This window comes from Diceros bicornis, chromosome 2 (genome assembly GCF_020826845.1).
Source record: "Diceros bicornis minor isolate mBicDic1 chromosome 2, mDicBic1.mat.cur, whole genome shotgun sequence".
Classification (NCBI taxonomy): domain Eukaryota; kingdom Metazoa; phylum Chordata; class Mammalia; order Perissodactyla; family Rhinocerotidae; genus Diceros; species Diceros bicornis.
In genome coordinates, this window is record NC_080741.1 from 18725139 (window position 1) to 18745222 (window position 20084).

Consider the following 20084-nt stretch of genomic DNA (forward strand, 5'->3'; position numbering starts at 1 on the left):
CTAACATCCATTCCAATCCTTCTCTTTATGCTGAGGAAGACTGGCCCTGGGCTAACATCTAAGGCCATCTTCCTCCACTTTATATGGGACGCCACCACAGCATGGCCTGACAAGCGGTGCGTCAGTGCGTGTCCGGTATCTGAACCCGGGCTGCCAGAGGTGGAGTGCGTGCACTTAACCACTATGCCACGGGGCCGGCACCCTTAAAATTACATTTCTGAACTGTTTGCTAGTATATAAGAAAAAAATATTTTGAATATTATCTTGTCTCATATTAATTTAAACTTTTCTGTATAATATTTTGAGTATTCAATTTTTTTTAAATGTGGTAAAACGTACATACATACATACATAATATAAAATTTGCCATTTTAACCATTTTTAGGTGTACCATTCAGTGGTATTAATTATATTCACTTTGTTGTCCCACACGGCATTACCTTCATCCCAGAACTTTTTTACTTCCCAAACTGAAACTCTATACCCATTAAACAATAACTCCTCATTCCTCCCTCCACCCAGTCCCTGGCACCCACCATTCTGTTTTCTAATTCTATAAATTTGACTCTCTAGGAACCTCATAAATGGAATCATACAATATTTGTCCTTTTGTGTCTGGCTTATTTCACTTAGCATAATATGTTCAAGGTTCACCCATGTTTTAGCATGTGTCAGAATTTCATTCCTTTTTAAAGTTGAATGAGGGGCCCAGCCCGGTGGCGCAAGCGGTTAAGTGCACGCGCTCCGCTGCAGCGGCCTGGGGTTCGCCGGTTCGGATCCTGGGTGCGCACGGACGCCCAACTTGTCAAGCCATGCTGTGGTGGCATCCCATATAAAGTGGAGGAAGATGGGCATGGATGTTAGCTCAGGGCCAGTCTTCCTCAGCAAAAGGAGGAGGATTGGCAGATGTTAGCTCAGGGCCGATCTTCCTCACAAAAAAATAAATAAATAAATAAATAAAGTGGAATGATATTCTATTGTGTGTATATACCCCATTTTGTTTAACTGTCTATCTATGGACACTTGGGTTGTTTTCACCTTTTGGCTATTGTGAATAATGGTGCTATGAAGGTTGGTGTACAGATATCTGTTCAAGTCCCTGCTTTCAGTTCTTTGGGATACATTCCCAGAAGTGGAATTGATGGGTCATATGGTAATTCTATGTTTAATTTTTTGAGAAACCACCTTGCTGTTTTCCCCAGTGCTGTATCGTTTTACGTTCCCACCATCAGCACACAAGGGTTCCAACTTCTCCGCATCCTCACCAACATTTTTTTTCTATTTTTTTAATAAAAGCCATCCTAATGGATGTGAAGTGGTATCTCAATATGGTTTTGATTTGCATTTCCCTGGTGATTAATGATGTTGAGCATCTTTTCGTGTGTTTGCTGGCCATCTGTATATCTTCTTTGGAGAAATGTCTATTTAAGTCCTTTATTTTTTAGGGTTGATTTTTTTGTTCTTGAGTTGTAGGAGTTTTTCATATATTCTGAAAATTAATCCTCTATGAGATATATGATTTGCAAATATCATCATTGTTTGGGTTGCTTTATTACGTTGTGTCCTTTGATGCACAGAAGTTTTTAATTTTGATGAAGTCCAATTTATCTATTTTTTTCTTGTTGTCTGTGCTTTTGGTGTCATATTCCAGAAATCATTCCAAATCCAATCTCATGAAGCTTTTCTTCTTCATTTTCTTCTAAGAGTTTTATAGTTTTTGTTTTTATTTAATGCTTTGATCTGGGTGTTGATATTTATTAAGTACTTATCCTGCACTCATTGGAATGATCATATGGTTTTTCTCCTTTAATGTGTTAAATTATATGAGTAGATTTTATGTTGTTAAATCAAGTTTAAATTTTTCTGGGTGTGATACAGTTATCTTTTTTATACATTACTATATTTAATTTACTAATACTTTATTTAGGATTTTACCTATTCAGTGTGAGATTGGCCTATAATTTTCCTTTTCATGTTGTCTTTTTTGGGTTTTGTTATTAATTAATAAAATGGATAGGCGAGTTATTCTCTCTTTTTGTAAATCTCAGAGTTTGTGTAAGATTGAAGTTCTCTGATACTTGAATGTGTGGTGAAACTCATCTGTCTAACTGGTCCTGGTGTTTCTTTGGAGGAAGATTTTGTAGTACAATACTGATTCTTTTAATGGATATGGGACCATTTGATTCTTCTGTTTCTTCTTGAATCAATTTCGGGAAGCTGTTTTTTCTAAGAAACTTAAAGACCAATTTTATTAGTCTTTTTAACAAACCAACTTTTGACTTTTTGTTCTGCTTTTGTTTCATTTATTTATTCTCTTATCCTGTTTTCTTCTCTTTTTTCCTCTAATTTCTGAAGTTGTATAATTTGTTTGTTTTTTATAGTCTTTCTTTTTATCTAAGTATTTATGTCTATAGATTTGCCTAAAAGTACTAACTTACAGTTGCATTTCACAGGATCTTTTATGTAGCATCTTTGTAATTGTTCAATTCTGAATATTTTCTGAATTTTATTGTATCTTTGGTCTATGAGGTATTTAGGAGGTGGCTTTCAGAAATGTTCTTCTGTGCCTCTGAAAAATATTTTCCATGATTGATTGGAGGTTTCTATATATGTATGTGATATCAAGATTTGTCGGCTCTATCTATCAATTAATGAAATAGATGTGTTAAACTCCTGCACTATAATGGTGGCTTTGTCAGTTTCTCCGTGTAGTTTTGTCAAATTTAGTTTTTTATATTTTTTTGAAGTTTTATTACATGGTTATCCTTGTTTTCCTAATGATACATATATTTTTTTACTTAAAATCTATTTTGTCTGATATTAATACAGCTGTCCCTGCCTCATGTGGGACAGTATTTATCTAGTGTGACTGACTTTTTCTTTTAACTGCAAATTTGGTGAATTTACATTTATTGTTATTTGGGGTGTATTTTGATTATTTTCTACCATCTTATTTTGTGCTATTTGCCCCATTTTTCTATGCTTCCTTGTTTTTTGACAATTTTTGCTTCTTTTGAATTGGATTGAGTTTTCCCCCCTCCCACCCTAAACTCCCGACTCCATATCTTTCCTTTTATTGATTTGGAAGTTATACATACTATTTATATTTTCAGTGATTACCCTTGGAACTTCTTTGTGTGTGTGTGAGGAAGATTAGCCCTGAGCTAACATCTGCTGCCAATCCTCTTTTTGCTGAGGAAGATTGGCCCTGTGCTAACATCCTTGCCCATCTTCCTCTTTCTTCTTTTTTTGTTTTTTTGACCCTTGGAACTTTAATGTGTTCATAACTTAAAATCTAAAGTTAATTAGAATTTTTATCTTCCTTTTGAATAATACAAGAACCTTATAACATTTTTATCTTCAACATCACTACTAATTGCACCCCCTACACACCCACTCACTAATATACTCAGCTTCTCTGATTTTGCTTAGTATTTTCATTGTCTTTTTTAATCTCACAATTAGCCATAGTTATTATTGTTTTATATGGTCAATATTTGTTTTGATTAACCAACATGTTTAGCTATTTCTTTGTTCCCTGTTTCTTGTTGCATCTGAGACCTCTCTTCTGGAATCATTTTCTTTACTCCTGAAATATATCCTTTAGAAATTCCTTTAGTTTCTGTTAATGTCTATATATTGCCCTTGTCCTTAAAGACAGTTCTGCTAGGTATACAGTTCTAGACAGTTACTGTCTCTAAGCTCTTTGGAGATATTATTTCATTGTCATCTGTGTCAGTGGCTGCTGGATAAGAAGTCAGATGTCAGTCTAATTGTCATTCTTTTGTACAGAATTGATCTTTTTTCTCTGGCTATTTTTAACATCTTCCTTTTATTTTTCATGTTCTAGAGTTTTACCGTGTATTTGTCCTGCTTGGAATTCATTGTGCTTTCTGAATCTGAGAATTAGTGAGATTTTTTTTTCTTTGTTCTAAAAAAAAAACCATCTATTATCTCTTTGACTATTACTTCTCCCTCATTCTCTATATTATCTAACTCCCATTAGCTCTCTGTATGGGTCACTTAACCTGTCCTTCTGATTTCATCTTTTTGTCTTTCTGTGATTTATTATGTGCGATTTCTTCAGATTTTCCTTCCAAATCACTATTTCTCTGTTTAGCTCTTGCCTAATGTGTTTAACCCATCCATTAAATTTTCAACTTCAATAATTATTTTTTTAGTTCCTAGAAGTTCTAGTTCTTTTAATAGTCTGTTATTCTGTATTTATGTTTTTTGTTCTTTATTTCTTGAAACACATTAAACCTATTTCAACATCTGAATGGAGAGGAGGCGTAGTTCTCTTGATTGTTGTTCATGGTGCCTGGTTTCCTCATATGTTTTGTGATATTTATTGTAAACTCATTCTTATTAGGACTGTGGGAATTCTAAGAAGCCTGGGGTGAGAGTTTGTTTCTCCAGGAAAGGTTCATGTTTAAATCTGCCAGAAGCCTAGGAGTTTCCCAACTCAGGACGCCTCTAAGTTAGTTTATTGGCTGGGCATTTCTTGGACCAGCAGGCTAGCGTAAATTTGTACCCTAACCTACTTTGAGGACCAGCCTATGATGACAAATTTGCAAGAGAGATGTTTTTTCCCCCTTGACCCAAAGCCAGAGTCCACTGTACTTGTCCTGTCTTTTTGCAGGGTGGATTTTTGATGTTGGTTGAGTGGTTTTGGTCTACATTGTTACTGAAGGCATTTCTCTTTAGGGTTTCTGGTTTGTTTCCTCAGGGTATACTCTGCCTCACCTCTAATGTGTGTGAAACCAAAGGCTTGGCTCCTATACCTCCATGTGATATCCTTAAATTCTAAGGGTCTAGGTTACTGCCAAAATAGGTTCAGGGTAAGCAGTAGCTTTAGTAACCACTTAATGCTCTGGATTCATGCTACTACTTCATTTGTAGCCCTTGAGGATTTCCCTTGCTTTCTCGCAGACTCAGATGTGCGTTCATGGATGCCTTTAATATTTTATCCTTTGTTTTCAAGTGTTTTATAGTGAGAGAGTTTCAAGTGTCTAGCCTACCATATTTCTAAAAGGGAATTTCCAGTATTCCTAATTTTTATCCACACTATTTCTGTTCATGGTGTACTGAAAAATTGGTTTTTGTCAGACCATTTGCTTATGCTTTTGTAGTGTGTGATATCAGGAGACCATCCTAATTTTCTAGGATGTTTTAGTATAAAGAAGCCACAGACTGACTGGAAGCAGTTTTATGAATTATCCTTCAGCAAGGGTACTTGGGGGAGGCAGGCAATTAGTTTCTCAAACCTTCCTATTTTTTTTTTTCTCTTTTTCTGAGGAAGATTCACCCTGAGCTAACATCCATCATCAGTCCTCCCTTTTTTTGCTTGAGGAAGATTAGCGCTGAGCTAACATCTGTGCCAGTCTTCCTCTACTTTGTATGTGGGTCACCGCCACAGCATGGCTGACGAGTGGTGTAGGTCCACACCCAGGATCAAATCTGCTAACCCAGGCTGCCGAAGCGGAGTGTGCCGAACTTAACCACTATGCCACCAGGCCGGCCCCTCTCAAACCTTCCTTTCTAAGGCAGCTAGTAGTCTACTGACTTTGAAAGGATTTAGTGACAGTAGATCTCAGTGAATCCCCAAGCGCCTTAAAAAGAATGTAGTCAAGTATTTTACGGTTACTTCTTAAAGCAAAATTACTTTTGATTTGAGAGAGCTTTTTCAATAATAGGTTTATCAAGAAGTGTCTATTGTGCTTCTGAATGGAATCTGTTTGAAAAAGGGGTTTTACCGCTAAAATAAATGGAAAGAACTGCTGTAGAACATGTTAATTTATTCTGATTCTCTTAATAACTTGAGAGTTTTACTTATAGTTTATAAGAACGTAGTATTTCTAGTTGTTTTTTATAGTAGTAGTCTAAAATTCCACTAGGTTTATTCTTGCTTCCCATCTCACCAACAATATATAGACATCAGAGTTGTTTTTGTTCTTACAGGTATGATTGTAAAATAATTATAATTGCAAAAAAATTGTTTTTACATTTTATATTAAGAATAGCTATTAAAAAAACTACTTTCCAGAATGTTTTATAGTATCATGTCACCTTTATTTCCAGCTAAGCTTACTCATCCTCATATATCTCTATAAATTATAAATATATTATTATCCCTTATATCTTATAGTATGAAACTGACAGTCAAAGAGCCTCCTGATCTACTGATTAGTAAATGCTCTAGACAAAGCTATACTTCTTCAGAGTATCAATATGACCATTTTAAATACTTGTATTAAGTAGGAATTATAAGATACATAGATAGATAGATGGCGGTAATTAGTTTAAAAATGGAAATGTTAATGTCTGTTGGAGATGAGGATAGAAATAAGAAGATGGCACTATAGCATAATGTTATAGACCCTAGAGTGAGACAGACTTTGGTTTATGTCTCATTTCTACCACTTAATAACTATGACCTTAGGCAAGTTATTTACCTCTTTAAGCCTGAGATTCCTCTTGAAGAAAGGGTGTCAATATACCGATAGTGTGAACCTCACAGTATCATGAGTGTTAATTACATGCATATAAAGCACTTAGGCACAGTGCCTGTGTAAGGGAGTAAATGAAGAATCCTTGGGGGCCGGCCCTGTGGGGTAGCGGTTAAGTGCGTGCGCACCGCTACTGGTGGCCCGGGATTTGGATCCCGGGCGCACACCAATGCACCGCTTCTCAGGCCATGATGTGGCGGCGTCCCATATAAAGTAGAGGAAGACAGGCATGGATGTTAGCTCAGGGCCAGTCTTCCTCAGGAAAAAGAGGAGGATTGGCATGGATGTTAGCTCAGGGCTGATCTTCCTCCCAAAAAAAAAAAAAAAAAAGAATCCTTGAATAGCATCCAGGCTCATCGGAATCCCATAAAAGCAGGGCTGGGCAAACTTTTTTTGTAAAGGTCCAGATAGTAATTGCCAGCAACATTCTGTCTCTGTTACATGTTCTATTTTGTTTTATTCTGTTTTTACAACTATTTTAAAATGTAAAAACCACTCTTAACTCACAGGCCATGGGCCCAATTTGGCCCTTAGGCTGTAGTTTACCAATCTCTGCCGTAGAATGTTACCTTCCAACACAGCACCACTAGAGAGTTTTCAAAAACATACTAAGTTGTTACCCCTTAAACTTTTAACCTCAATTTGACGATGTTTATTGCATGTTGGTCACTGTGTATTTTAGTTATTGACATTTCTATTTTTATATAGCTATGTTTTTTTCTTCTGCTACCCATCTATCAGCCAACTTTATCCTAAAATGAAATAGTTGAGACTATTTGCTTGGGTGCTTGATCAGCTGTCCTCTTCATAAATTTATATAGAAGCTAAGTAGCTCCAATTTCAATACGAAACGTTTTAGGGATTTTTGAAAGAGAAGTAAGCATAATTCTCTTATTAGTGCATTTATACCGTTATTTCCTTGTGAAAGGCTTGGCTACTTAGGCCTGTTACTTCTTTTTTTCCTTGATGATATTTTCCTTGATGATATTTCTCTTGATAATTCTGTTGTGAATTATCTAAACCAATTTTGGAAGTAACACAGGCCTATGGAGTTATTGGAGTTTCATAATTTTCAACTGGGATTAGAGTTTCTAGTACACTAGGAATGCTTAGAACAGTAACATGATTGCTGTTGTCCTTCCTAGTGGAAGATCGTAATGCTGATACACTCTTGGTAACCCAGAAGATGGAGTGGATTCACATCCTTTCTTCTTTGTGTACTTATAAAGCCTTAATTTTGTATGTGTGGTTACAATTCTCAGGTTCCATGTTACCTTAATATCCTTGCTAGGAAATAAACTTTAACTATAAAGATAAATTATCTATTAGAAAACATTTCTTTTTCTTTTCCAGTTGAAGCTGCGAAGTCTGAAGTTGGGCCCTATAATGATTCTACTCATATTTCTTTTCAAGAAGAAAACCAGTCTTCTGTCAGTTATTGCCTCCCTGATGCCTCCACAGTTGTTGAAGAAGGTTTATTTAGTCAAAAGAGTTTCCTTGTATTGGGTTTTAGTAATGAAAATGAATCTAATATTGCAAATATCATCAGAGAAAATGCTGGAAAAATCGTGTCCCTTCAGAGCAGAGTTGTTGCTGATTACGCTGTGGTTCCTCTGCTCGGGTGTGAAGTGGAAGCAACTGTGGGAGAAGTTGTTACAAACACCTGGCTGGTAAGAAAACACTGTAGAAGTTTGGAATATAGTTTTGAAGGATATCTGAACGCCAGGAGTGTTCATGTGTATTTCTTAGGCAGTTCAATTCAGGTAAATTGATGTTTGGGTTTGAGCATTGTCTATATTTTGCTTTTAGCAAAGGAAATTCTAAAATATGAAAATGTGCAAGCTTCTTGGTCCTAATCCTGGTGGAATAGAGGTTATTGTTTCCCAGAGGCCACAGCAGCAACATTCCTTCTTAGGAAGTTACTCCAGGTCATTTCATACTATTTCAGTCTTCCCTGTTTGCTCACAACCAAAGCATGACATGCACTTTTGTATTATTCCATCTTGTTGGCTTATCACTGGTAATTTCACCATTGATTTTTTTTTTAACTTTCCAAGAATTAAAAGGAAAAAAATAAAAACTAATACATTGGAAGAAATTAAATTTAAAGCAATATTCAGGGCCAGCCCCGTGGCTTAACGGTTAAATGTGCGCGCTCCGCTGCTGGCGGCCCGGGTTCAGATCCTGGGCGCACACCAACACACCGCTTCTCCGGCCATGCTGAGGCCGCATCCCACATACAGCAACTAGAAGGATGTGCAGCTGTGACATACAACTACCTACTGGGGCTTTGGGGGAAAAAAAATAAATAAATAAAATTATTAAAAAAAAAAAGCAATATTCAGTAATTTCAGTGATAAATCTGATTTTAATATGCTATGTAATGAATTGATTATATGTATTTCTTTAATATTATAATTGAAATGTTTTGAGAATGAGCATACACAAGTTTATATTAAATTAAGATTGCTTTTCATCTAAACTGAAATTACTGCTACTATAACAGAACCAGTGTTAACCACTGTTGCTTATTTCAGGTTGATGTTATTGTTTCTCTGGTTTTTAAAAGGTAACTTGTATAGACTATCAGACTTTAATTGATCCAAAGTCAAATCCTCTCTTCACGCCAGTCCTGATGATGGCAGGAGTGACTCCTTTAGAGGATTGTGTTATTTCGTTCAGCCAGTGTGTGGGAGCAGAAAAAGATTCATTGACCTTCTTAGCAAATCGCCTTGGAGCAAGGTATGTAGTATTTTTAGTGCACCTGCTGTCTTGGTGTACCTTTTATTTGTTTTGATGTATTTGAGAGCATTCAAATTAGAATTTGGCTGGGTGTCTTTATAATGTGTATGGGTAGTGTATAGTGTATCTGTGTGATGGCTCAAAGTGGGAGAGGAGAGAGTGCTACTTCATGGATGCCTGGCAAATGTTAGGACTGCAGGCGTTAATGCTTACCTACCAGGAAAGGGAATATTTAAAGCTGATACATGGGCCATTATTGAATATTGCTTGGCTAAGCATTATTCCCTTCCATGTGCCATATGGATGATTTATTCTGTTCAATATACGTTCATTGTTTCTCTGGTTTTCAGCCAGCAATGCAAATGTTAAGTGGGAGTAATGAATACTTTGGGAGAAATGAAATGTATTTAAAAGTTACTTCCAAAATCCAAATTAGCTCAACCCCTGTGATTAATGTTAGATGATGGCTGTTTAAAAAGAAAGTAGAAAACTGTTACATCAGTAAATGTAAATGAACTAAACTTTTACATTAGAAGTTCTTTTAGATTAGATCATGAAGCAACACTTAAAATGCTTTTAAATAAGAGACACACCTAAAACAGTGATTCAGAACATTTGGGGGAGAAAAAAAGATGGGCGAAGATCTGTCAAGCAAATGCAAACGAAAAGAAAGGAGGAATTGCAATTTTAGTGTCAGGCGAGTTTGGATTCAAATCAAAAGGCATTAAACAGGCATTAAGTGGAGTGCTATCTGCACTGAAGGTAAAATACATATACACCAAATATAGCATGGCTGTCATTCATAAAGCAGGAATAACAAGATATAATAACAAGATATAAGGAGGAATCAACCAAAATACATTACTTGTAGGAGACTTTAATTTTCATCTTTTACTTCATGACAAGTCAAACAGAAAACAAGGAAAGATATAGATTTAAATAGCACAGTTGGATATCTTCCCTGAAACAGTGAACATGCCTTTTTAGGTGCCTGGGGAACACCATACACGTTGCCTGTAAAGAAATTGGCCACAAAGAAAACTTCAGTAAATTCCCTAAGGTAGAAAGAGTGCAGACCATATTCTCTAATCACAGTGCAAAAAAAACTTAGAAAGAGAAAATAAGACCTTATCTACTAGACATGTTAATAACTCTTGGTTCAAAGAGAAATTCAAAACCAGGTGTAAGATTAGAAATCATTATCAACCCAATAGTAACAAGCAACCCCAGTGCCCAGACTGTGATCTTAAAATACCATTTTCCAGTGAAAGAAACTAAAGCTTGAAGAAATGATTAATTCCAGAGCTGGGGCAGAAAAGGTACCAGTGAATCTGGAACGTTTTGTCAGACCAGATAGCAAGTACATTATCAAAGACTGCCGGGGGGCGTTGTGCCGAAAGGACCTCCACTGGCCAGACGGGAAAATTTCAGTATCATTAGAGATGATAATGACAGTGGATCCAAACACATCAATGTTTAAATCATTAGTTCATAATGACACCAAACAAACTAAGCTAATTGGTCACATTTGAAAGATGCCAGGAAACCAGCCCATTATTTTGAAAACTGGTAAATAAAGAGAAAGATAAGTATATATACTGCCTTTCCTATACAGTCTGTATCAAAGTACCATAATAATGGATATGGCAAAGTTTCCCTTTATCAAGGTATTCTAACAAATAAATGAAGAAGGAATGATAGGATTGTACCTCCTAATAAATGAAAGAATCTAGGCCTTGAAAATCAATAGTCAGTCACATAATAAAGAGAAAACAGGACATTATATGCCTCCTGATGAAGAACACACCACCACCTTGAGGTAGTCTTCCAAAATAAGGAAACCTCGATCTGATGAACCCTCTAGATTCAACTACTGATTTATAGGAAATGCAGACAGGAGAATAATATGTTCAACTACACCACAACAACACAATCAGCGAAATCCAGGCTCTGAGATAACTCTACGTTGTAAATGACTTCAGCAATGTCTTCAACAAGTATATATTAAAGGGGTGAGGAAAGAAGAGGTAACCTACAAGCTAAAAGACATAGAAAACTAAACTAAGTGTTGTGTTTAAGGATACACTATGTGGTAAAACTGAAGAAAGGTAAGGAACTGATTACCATAAGTATCCATAGCGAGGCTACTATTAAGAAGGGAAGGGGGCCGGCCTGGTGGCTCAGCGGTTAAGTTGTCCCGTTCCGCTTCAGCGGTTCACCGGTTCAGATCCTGAGTGCGGACGTACTCACCGCTCATCAAGCCATGCTGAGGTGGCATCCCACATAGGAGAGCTACAACTCTACAACTATGATACACTACTATGTACTGGGGCTTTGGGGAGGGGGAAAAAAAAAAACAGGAAGATTGGCAACAGATGTTAGTGCACGGCCAATCTTCATAAAAAAAAAAAAGAAAGGAAGGAAGGCGCATGTTGGAGAGGTCCTGGTGTGGCTGGCAAGATTCTTCTGACGTGGTGGATGTAGTAAGGGTTTTCACCGTATAGTAATTCATTAAATTGTATATTTCCATTTTTGCTATATTCAGTATTTGAATTGTATTAAACAATAAAAAGCTTTCTGGAAAAAACTGAAATTGCAGAAACTCTAGAAAATAATAACAAAAATACGACAGACTCTATGGTGTACACCTAAAGCAGTGCTCAGAGAAAAGTTCAGTAAAGTAGCTGTGTAGAACATTAATATACAGAAATCATTGACCTTCATATATACAATCAGTTAGAAGAACTAATGAATATAAAGCCCTCTTATCTTACTAAATCTGCAATAAAAGATAAGACACGTAGCAATGAGTTTCACATGAAACTTGAAAGAGCTATAGAAACTTGTAAAATGCTATTGAGGGAAACAAAATAAGACTCGAACAGTAGGAAAGATGTACATGTTCTTGGAAAGGAAGACTAAACATTATAAAGAAGTTTGTTATCCCTTAAGTTAATGTTTAAATTTAACATGATCTCAATAAAAATACCAACAAAATTTTTTAGGGATTTTAGGGAATAAGCAAACTAATTCTTAAATTCATAAGAAAAGATGAGCAAGCAGGAAAGTAATTAAAATTCCGAAATAGAATAGTTATTTAAATATATTTTGTAAAACCTCACTAAATAATAGTGTGGCTATAAGTAACAGAAAATTCAGTGAATGAACAAAGTCTAAAAATAGACCCAAATATAAAAAGGAGTTTAGTATATGATAAAAGTGATATTTCAAGTTGCTGAGGAAGAGATGGTTTATTCAATAAATAGGATTCAGTAGAATTGGAGCCACATCTCATACCAAAATAAGTACCAAATGGATCAGGGGTTAAATGTGAAAAATCAAACCACGAACACTAGGAAAAACGTGGGAGATTTTTAAAATCTTAAAAGTGGGGAACTAGAACATAAAACCCAGAAGTCGTAAGACTGAATTCTGTTGATATCACCAATGGCGGACTTCTGTTTTTGCCCCCACATTCTCCGTGTTTAATATTCTGTGATCTTGAGCAAGTCACTTAATTTCTCCATATCTTTTCCCAGGTTGTGTCTTTACAATATTTTGTAAAATATTGCCATTTCACAAATACTGTGAGGATCAAATGAGATTATAGGTGAAGATGCTTTGAGAAGGTGTAGTGGGCTAAAAAGATATAATGTGTTATTTATATACTTTCTTTGCTCCCCTAGTTGTTCCATGCTCCTTTTGGGAGGAAAGGACAAGGTGGGTGGGTGATGACTAATTAAGGAGGTAATTTTTCTGGTTATTTCTTGGAAAGTCTAGTTTAATTTGCTTATGTTTTTTAAAAAGTTTAATTGTAGCAATACGTTTTTATCCTAGAGTAAGCATTTTTAAAGACATTGATTAGCTTAATTTAAGAAATAGAACTAACTTTTAATCAGTGAGTATTATCTTATTCTTAGAACTTGAACTACATTGTTGTATTAGAAACTTTGTTCTTAGTTTGCTGGCTAATTGTGTATATGATGATTTGCTTTTCTTTAAATATAACTTTCAGTGTTCAAGAATTCTTTGTTCGCAAATCCAATGCAAAGAAAGGCATGCTTGCCAGTACACATCTTGTATTGAAAGAACCAGGTGGTTCTAAATACGAAGCTGCCAAGAAGTGGAATTTACCAGCAGTCACTATAGCTTGGCTGTTGGAGACTGCTAGAATGGGAAAGAGAGCAAATGAAAGCCATTTTCTGATTGAAAATTCACCTAAAGAAGGTTAATACTTTTATTTTGTTCTTTTATGTATATTTTTACAATTTGATGGTTTCTGGGATACGAATTTGCCAAAGCTTGTTTTTGGGAAAGGTCATTGATTTCTACTTTTCATGTTGGGTACAGTGAGCCACTGTTGAGCATGCGTTATTGAGTGGCAAAATAAATGTGTTCATAGCCCAAATGTTTAATTTCTATCTGTCCAATCAACCCTAGGCACTATCTGAAAGCTAGAGGATACAAAACAATTTGGGGGCATTCTAGGGTCTCAATGTTCAAGTCTAAGGGTGTGAGCTAGGATCCCATTTACTGTTCCTTCTGTGGCCCACACTGACACCCCGTGTAAGGAATGTGCTCTCTCTTCCTCTCATCTTTGGACTTGTGCATGTTTTCTCTAGCCCACCTCATGCTTGCCTGTTCCTCCTCCTTATCTTTCAGTTCTCAGCTAGCATGTCACTTTCCCTTTCGCCTTTCGTGACTCACCAAGTATGGCCTTTGTCTTGCCATAACACTCCACATTATCCCTTTTATAGCTCTTATCCCAGTGTTATAATTCTAGTTTACTTTCGTGTTTCCCTGCTCAACTATAAGCTCTGAAAATGCAAGGAATGTGCATGTCTTGTGCATTATATATTTCTATTGTTTAGCATTGGGCCTGGCATGGGGTAGCCATCTAATAAATGTTTTTGTTAAATGTTGAAAAAAAGGTAGGAGGCAGGGGTGGGAGGACACAGTAGCCCTTCTTCTAAGATGATGGCGTCCCTGGGCAAACTTTAGGGACAAGTCAGCAGCTTGGGAACAGCTCTCAGAGCCATTACTTATTTACCCAGACAGACTGGAAATTTTACAGCTGAGGCAAAGTGATGTTTAGGTCGTATTAAAATTTCATTAAGCACTTTCCAAAAACTTGCCTGTAGTTGTTAACTCTGAGAACATATAATTGGAATTTTCTTTTTACTCTGCCATTAACTAAGATGACATTTATTTATATAATTTTTGGCAGATTGTGAGGTTTATTGAGAATATTTCAAGCTGCAACAAGATGAAGCAGGAAATCTAATTTCATTAATCATTGTTTCAGTTGATGTGCTTGTCTAACTCAACATATATTTTAATACATCATCTGGTTTGTTTCTTAGAAAGTAGTTATATAACCACGTGGTTTAAAGTGTACCCGAGAATTCACACGAAAACTAAAAATAAGATGTAAAAACATCACTTCTTGTGTGCCTCTTTAAAGACAAAAGACGACATTGGTGGCTCACATTTGCTTCTTTTCATTTTAAATCTCTAGAACAAAGTTTGGAAACTGAAATAACAAACGGAGTGAATCTAAATCCAGATACTCCAGAGCAGCCTGCCACGCACCTGGACACTCACAGGAAAACAGCCGTTACACCCTTGGATATGAACCGCTTTCAGAGTAAAGCCTTCCATGCCGTGATCTCACAGCACACCGGACAGGTCTCCGTCTCCCCAGCAGTGGGACAGCCACTTCAGAAGGAGCCCTCATTACACCTAGATACACCATCAAAATTTCTGTCCAAGGACAAACTCTTCAAGCCTTCCTTTGATGTGAAGGTAAGTTTCTAGAAAATGGGCCCAGAGTTAACAATTTTATAGTTCATAAAGCACTAAATTCTGCATCACCTCTAAAGTTTGTAGTAGTAAGTTTTCCAGAGATGCTGGGAAGTAAATTCATATTATTGAGTCCCAGTATATGGCCAGGGTTGAGGTAACAGCTAAAGATATATATGGTATGAAATCAAGATGTCTGGGTTCAAGTCCTAAGCCTGTCGTGAACGCTATGACTCTAGACAAATCATTGAACATATTTGAGCATCAGTTTCTTCTAACTCACAGATTTATCGTAAGGATCAAATGAAATGATGTAATGAAATAATTTTGTAAACTATAAAATAATATAAACACATTGCTACTTATGTTTGATTCTAGGTGTACACCAGTGCTTGCTTTCTGAAAATGTCTCTATTATCACCTTACTTTTCAATCATTTCCCTTAAAAAGATGAGTTAAGTCAGTACCTTTGTTTGATCGCTTGAGCACTGGAGTATCACTCCCTTTCTGAAAACTTCATTCACAAATCAAGGGCTTATTTAACCTTCTCAAATCGTTTCCTTTTATTTCCCAAAGATGATTTTCTTTGCTATTCCTGTAGTAGCTTTTAGCCTTTCAAGTGGTTATTTCACACCATAGTCTGTGATGTTTTTATCCATGAACCTTTGCAAAACTATTATACCATTCATCTATTGAAGTTTGCTCATAGGGTATTAAGAAGCAACATTTTATTTTATTTTTGGTGAGGAGATCAGCCCTGTGCTAACATCTGCCAATCCTCTTCTTTTTTTTGCTGAGGAAGACTGGCCCTGGGCTAACATCCGTGCCCATCTTCCTCCACTTTATATGGGACGCCGCCACAGCACAGCTTGCCAAGCAGTGCGTCGGTGCGTGCCCGAGATCCGAACTGGTGAACCCCGGGCCCCCGCGGCAGAGCGCGCGCACTTAACCGCTTGCACCACTGGGCCGGCCCCAAGAAGCAACATTTTAATAATTTTTACTAGTATATTTTGGAGCACACTTATAAAGTTTATAGATTATTCATCTTCAGAAAATAAATACAAATTGATACCTGGGACAGTTTTCTCCAAGCTAAATTGTTGATCAAATCTCTTCTGAAGTAACATTTTGTACCGTGATTAACACTGCTCCTTATGCCTTAAGAAGTAAAGGGAATCCACTGATTTGGGAACTGTGAGGTCTAGAATCAGGCCTCTGCTTTGCCTCTTGCTTCCTTTTAAGGCAAGTCAACCTCCTTGGGCTTCATTATTCTCATCTGTACAATCATGGAGTGTATCTAGATGCTCTCTATGGTCTCATAGCTCACAGGCTTTTTGAATAGTCAGTGGAATAATATTAGTAGGCACGAAAATAGTAGAAATATTTCCAGTCATTCAGAACATTTTTTAGATATCTTGCTGATGATTCTGAAATAGTCTCAGTGAAGGTACAGAACACAGTTAAAGGTTTCATTGTTTAGAGTCATAGTTTATTTAGTGATGTTTTTCCTCTTTTTTTGCTGATACATAAAGTAGTACTTCATCTTATAATCAGTATTTTCTTCAAATTGATCTAATATGGTGTATTGAATTTTTTACTCTGAAAACAGAGAAAGGGCCCATGGAATAATCTCAAAATTGAACATATATTACATCTCACAATAAAAAACACTCCTCTTATTTAAATTTAATTTTTCATTGACACCCCAGAAAAGTACAGTAAATGTGCTGCTAAATGAAATATCAGTGTTAGCAGTTGGGAAGCCGTTATTCATGTTCAGAAAGAGATCATTGCCCATGCCGTAGAACCTTCCTCATGCCCCTTCCTCGTCACTGCTTCCTCCTTCCTCCCCAAAGGTATCACTCCTGACTTCTGACTTCTGTAGCTTTGTTATGCTTGTTTTTGACTTTTAAACAGGTGGAATTGTAGTATCTATTCTTTTGATTCTGTCTTTTTTTCTTCAACCATCATTTGAAAGATTTATCTATGTTGCTACCTCATTGATTTTATTACTGTGTAATATTCCATTATATGGATATACCACAATTTACATATCCAGTCTACCATTGATGGGCATTTACGTGGTTACAAGTTTTTTGCTCTTACAAATACTACAACTGTGAACCTTCCTGTGCATGTCTCTTGGACTATGTGTGCATGCATTTCTTTTTGGTACGTACTAGAAGTGAGGTTGCTGGGTCATATTTTGACTTTAGTAGAGACTGACAAACTGTCAAATTGGTTGTACCAGTTTATACTCCCACCAATAGTGTGTTGAGCACCCAGTGTTCCCCATCCTTGCCAACAAGGTATTATAAGGGTTTTTTTTTAAACTTTTTCCTTGGAAATAATTTCTAACTTACAAAAAGTTGCAAAATAATAATAGTACAAGGACTACTCATATACCCTTTACTGGGATATGTAAAGTTTTCATTAATTTCCAGATGGAAGGACTTTGTTTCGTTTTTAATTTCTAGGTTTGTTGCATTGTGATTAGAGTGTTGTTTGTAATATTTCTGGTTCACAGAACTTACTGATCTTTTCTTTGTACCCTGATATATATATGATCAGTTTTTGAGAACATTCCTTGATTTTTGAGAACATTTCTTGAGACGATATATTCCCTATCAGGGTGTAGTGTTTGAGATAACACACACACACATGCACACACACAGACAAGATCTAACTTATGTTGTTTAGATCTTTTTTACCCTTTCCTATTTTTTGTTCTTTTAACCTGTCTCATACTAAGTGGTATTTTCAAGTGTCCTAATACTGATGAGTTTTTGTTTCTCCTTGCATCTCATGTGGTTTTTGTTTTAAATAGATAATTGCTGTATTAATTAGTGCATAGATATTGATAACTGTTATGTAAGTTGGAATGTGTCCATTGTCTCATTTGAAGTCTACTTTGGTATCAGGATTTCAATCCCTACTCTCCTATTGTTTTTATTTGCCTCATTAGTCTGTGCATTCCTTCATTTTCAGCCTTTTTGGGTTGCTGTTTTGAGTGTTCCTCCTGTATACAGCATAGAGTTGAGTTTTGCTTGATGAACCATTTTGAAAATTTTTCTTTCAATTAAGCAGATTAAACCCATTCACATTTAATATGACTGATAATTTGGTCTCAGTTCTGTCATATATTATGTTGTAATTACTTTGTGGGTATGTTGTATATGTGTTTCTTCACTTATTCTGTCTCCTTAGTTTCTTTTCTTCCTTTTGGTATTTAGGAAAGTGTTTATTGGTTTGTTTTATTTTCATGGTTACTTTTAGGTTAGTATTTCTTGTAGACCCCTTAATCCTCCTCCTTACTTTACCTTTTATTTGTCAGTTTTAAATTATGTGTTTTGACTCCTACGTATTGCTTCTGTTACAGTCAATGATCTTACTCTATTTCCCCTTTTTCTCTCTTCCACTGTTTGTAATTACATTTTTCCACTTTTTCGGAAAATAAAATGTTGATATATTCTTTTTTATTTATTTATTTTTTCCCCCAAAGCCCCAGTAGATAGTTGCATGTCATAGCTGCACATCCTTCTAGTTGCTGTATGTGGGACGTGGCCTCAGCATGGCCGGAGAAGCGGTGTGTCAGTGCGCACCCGGGATCCGAACCTGGGCCGCCAGCAGCGGAACGCATGCACTTAACCGCTAAGCCACGGGGCCGGCCCGATATATTCTTCAACCGTGGACCTCACCCTTGTTTTAGTCCTAACTTGACAATCAAATCTATGAGATGCACACCGTCTGTCCTTTGTGAAGCTGCCCTGTCATCTTTTGGTGGATGGAATTTGTGTGTACAGTGTACACATGGATTCCTCAGGAAGAACTCGTGTGTATAGTGTGTCCTGAGTTCTGCACACTCAGGACTTTTACTAAGGCCTCGAGTCTGCAACAGGTTGTTTGGGTGTACTATTCTTGGTTTGCATTCTTTTTCTTGAGTTTCCTGAAAGTGCTGCTCCACTGCTGCCTCGCTGTGTGTATTGTTTTTGAAAATTCTGGTGCCAATATAACTATGTTATCTTCATAAGTTAATTCATTTTTTTTCCTGGAGGCCACGTGGATTTTTCTTTTATCTTTAAAGTCTAATAGTTTTACAAGGATATGTGTAGATGTTAATCATTCTCAATCAGTTTTCCCTAGTACATGGTGGGTTTTTAAATGTTTAGAATTTGGATCCTTCTCTAAATTTTTGGTCTGAGAGATTAGAAGAATGGACCTGCCAATCAGCTGAGTTGACTAGAACGGGTTGGGACTGGGGCTTAAAGATGAAGAGTTCAGGGCTGGCCCCGTGGCTTAGCAGATAAGTGTGCGTGCTCTGCTGCTGGCAGCCCAGGTTTGGATCCTGGGCGCGCACCGACGCACCGCTTCTCCGGCCATGCTGAGGCCGCGTCCCACATACAGCAACTAGAAGGATGTGCAGCTATGACATACAACTATCTACTGGGGCTTTGGGGGTGGGGGGTGGAATTAAAAAAAAAAAAAGATCAAGAGTTCATGTTTTGGACCCATAAGATTTGAGATGCCTGTTAGATATGCAAGTGCTGTTGTCAGATAGGCGGTTACATATAAAGCCTGAAGTTTGGGGAATGGTCTGGGCTAAAGAAAGAAATTTGGGGATCTGAGTTTGTAGGTAATACTTAAAGCCGTATGAGAATAGATGCCAAGAGAGCAGGAAAAGAAAAGAAGAAATCCAAGGAACACCCTGAGGGGCTCACATTTAGAGGAGGAAGCAGCAAAGGAGACTGAGAAGGAGCCACCAGGGAGGGAAGAGAAAGCTTAGAGATTATCTTAGAGGCCAAGTAAGAAAGTATTTGAGGAAGGAGTGGTTAACTGTGTCGTATGCTGCGGGAAGATCAAGAAAAGTGAGAACAGGAAAATGACCACTGGAATTAGCTTTATGGAGGTCACTGGTGATCTTCACAGTAAGGGTTTTGATGACATGGTAGAAGTAGAAGCCAGTGTGGTTCATACGGGAAAGTGAGAATTGGAGACATTGAATATAAACAATGCATTTGAGGAGTCTTACTG

At 36.8% G+C, this 20084-nt stretch overlaps 1 protein-coding gene across 3 annotated transcripts in view; it reads left to right on the forward strand.

Moving 5' to 3' along the window:
• Positions 1 to 20084, forward strand: part of TOPBP1 (DNA topoisomerase II binding protein 1) — a 61446-nt gene that overhangs the window by 13945 nt on the left and 27417 nt on the right. For all 3 annotated transcript variants that reach the window (XM_058552894.1, XM_058552903.1, XM_058552912.1), the window contains 4 exons: positions 7863 to 8179; positions 9079 to 9251; positions 13267 to 13478; positions 14770 to 15056. In XM_058552894.1, the coding sequence (XP_058408877.1) occupies positions 7863 to 8179; positions 9079 to 9251; positions 13267 to 13478; positions 14770 to 15056 (989 nt within the window). The remainder of the gene's footprint in view (positions 1 to 7862; positions 8180 to 9078; positions 9252 to 13266; positions 13479 to 14769; positions 15057 to 20084) is intronic.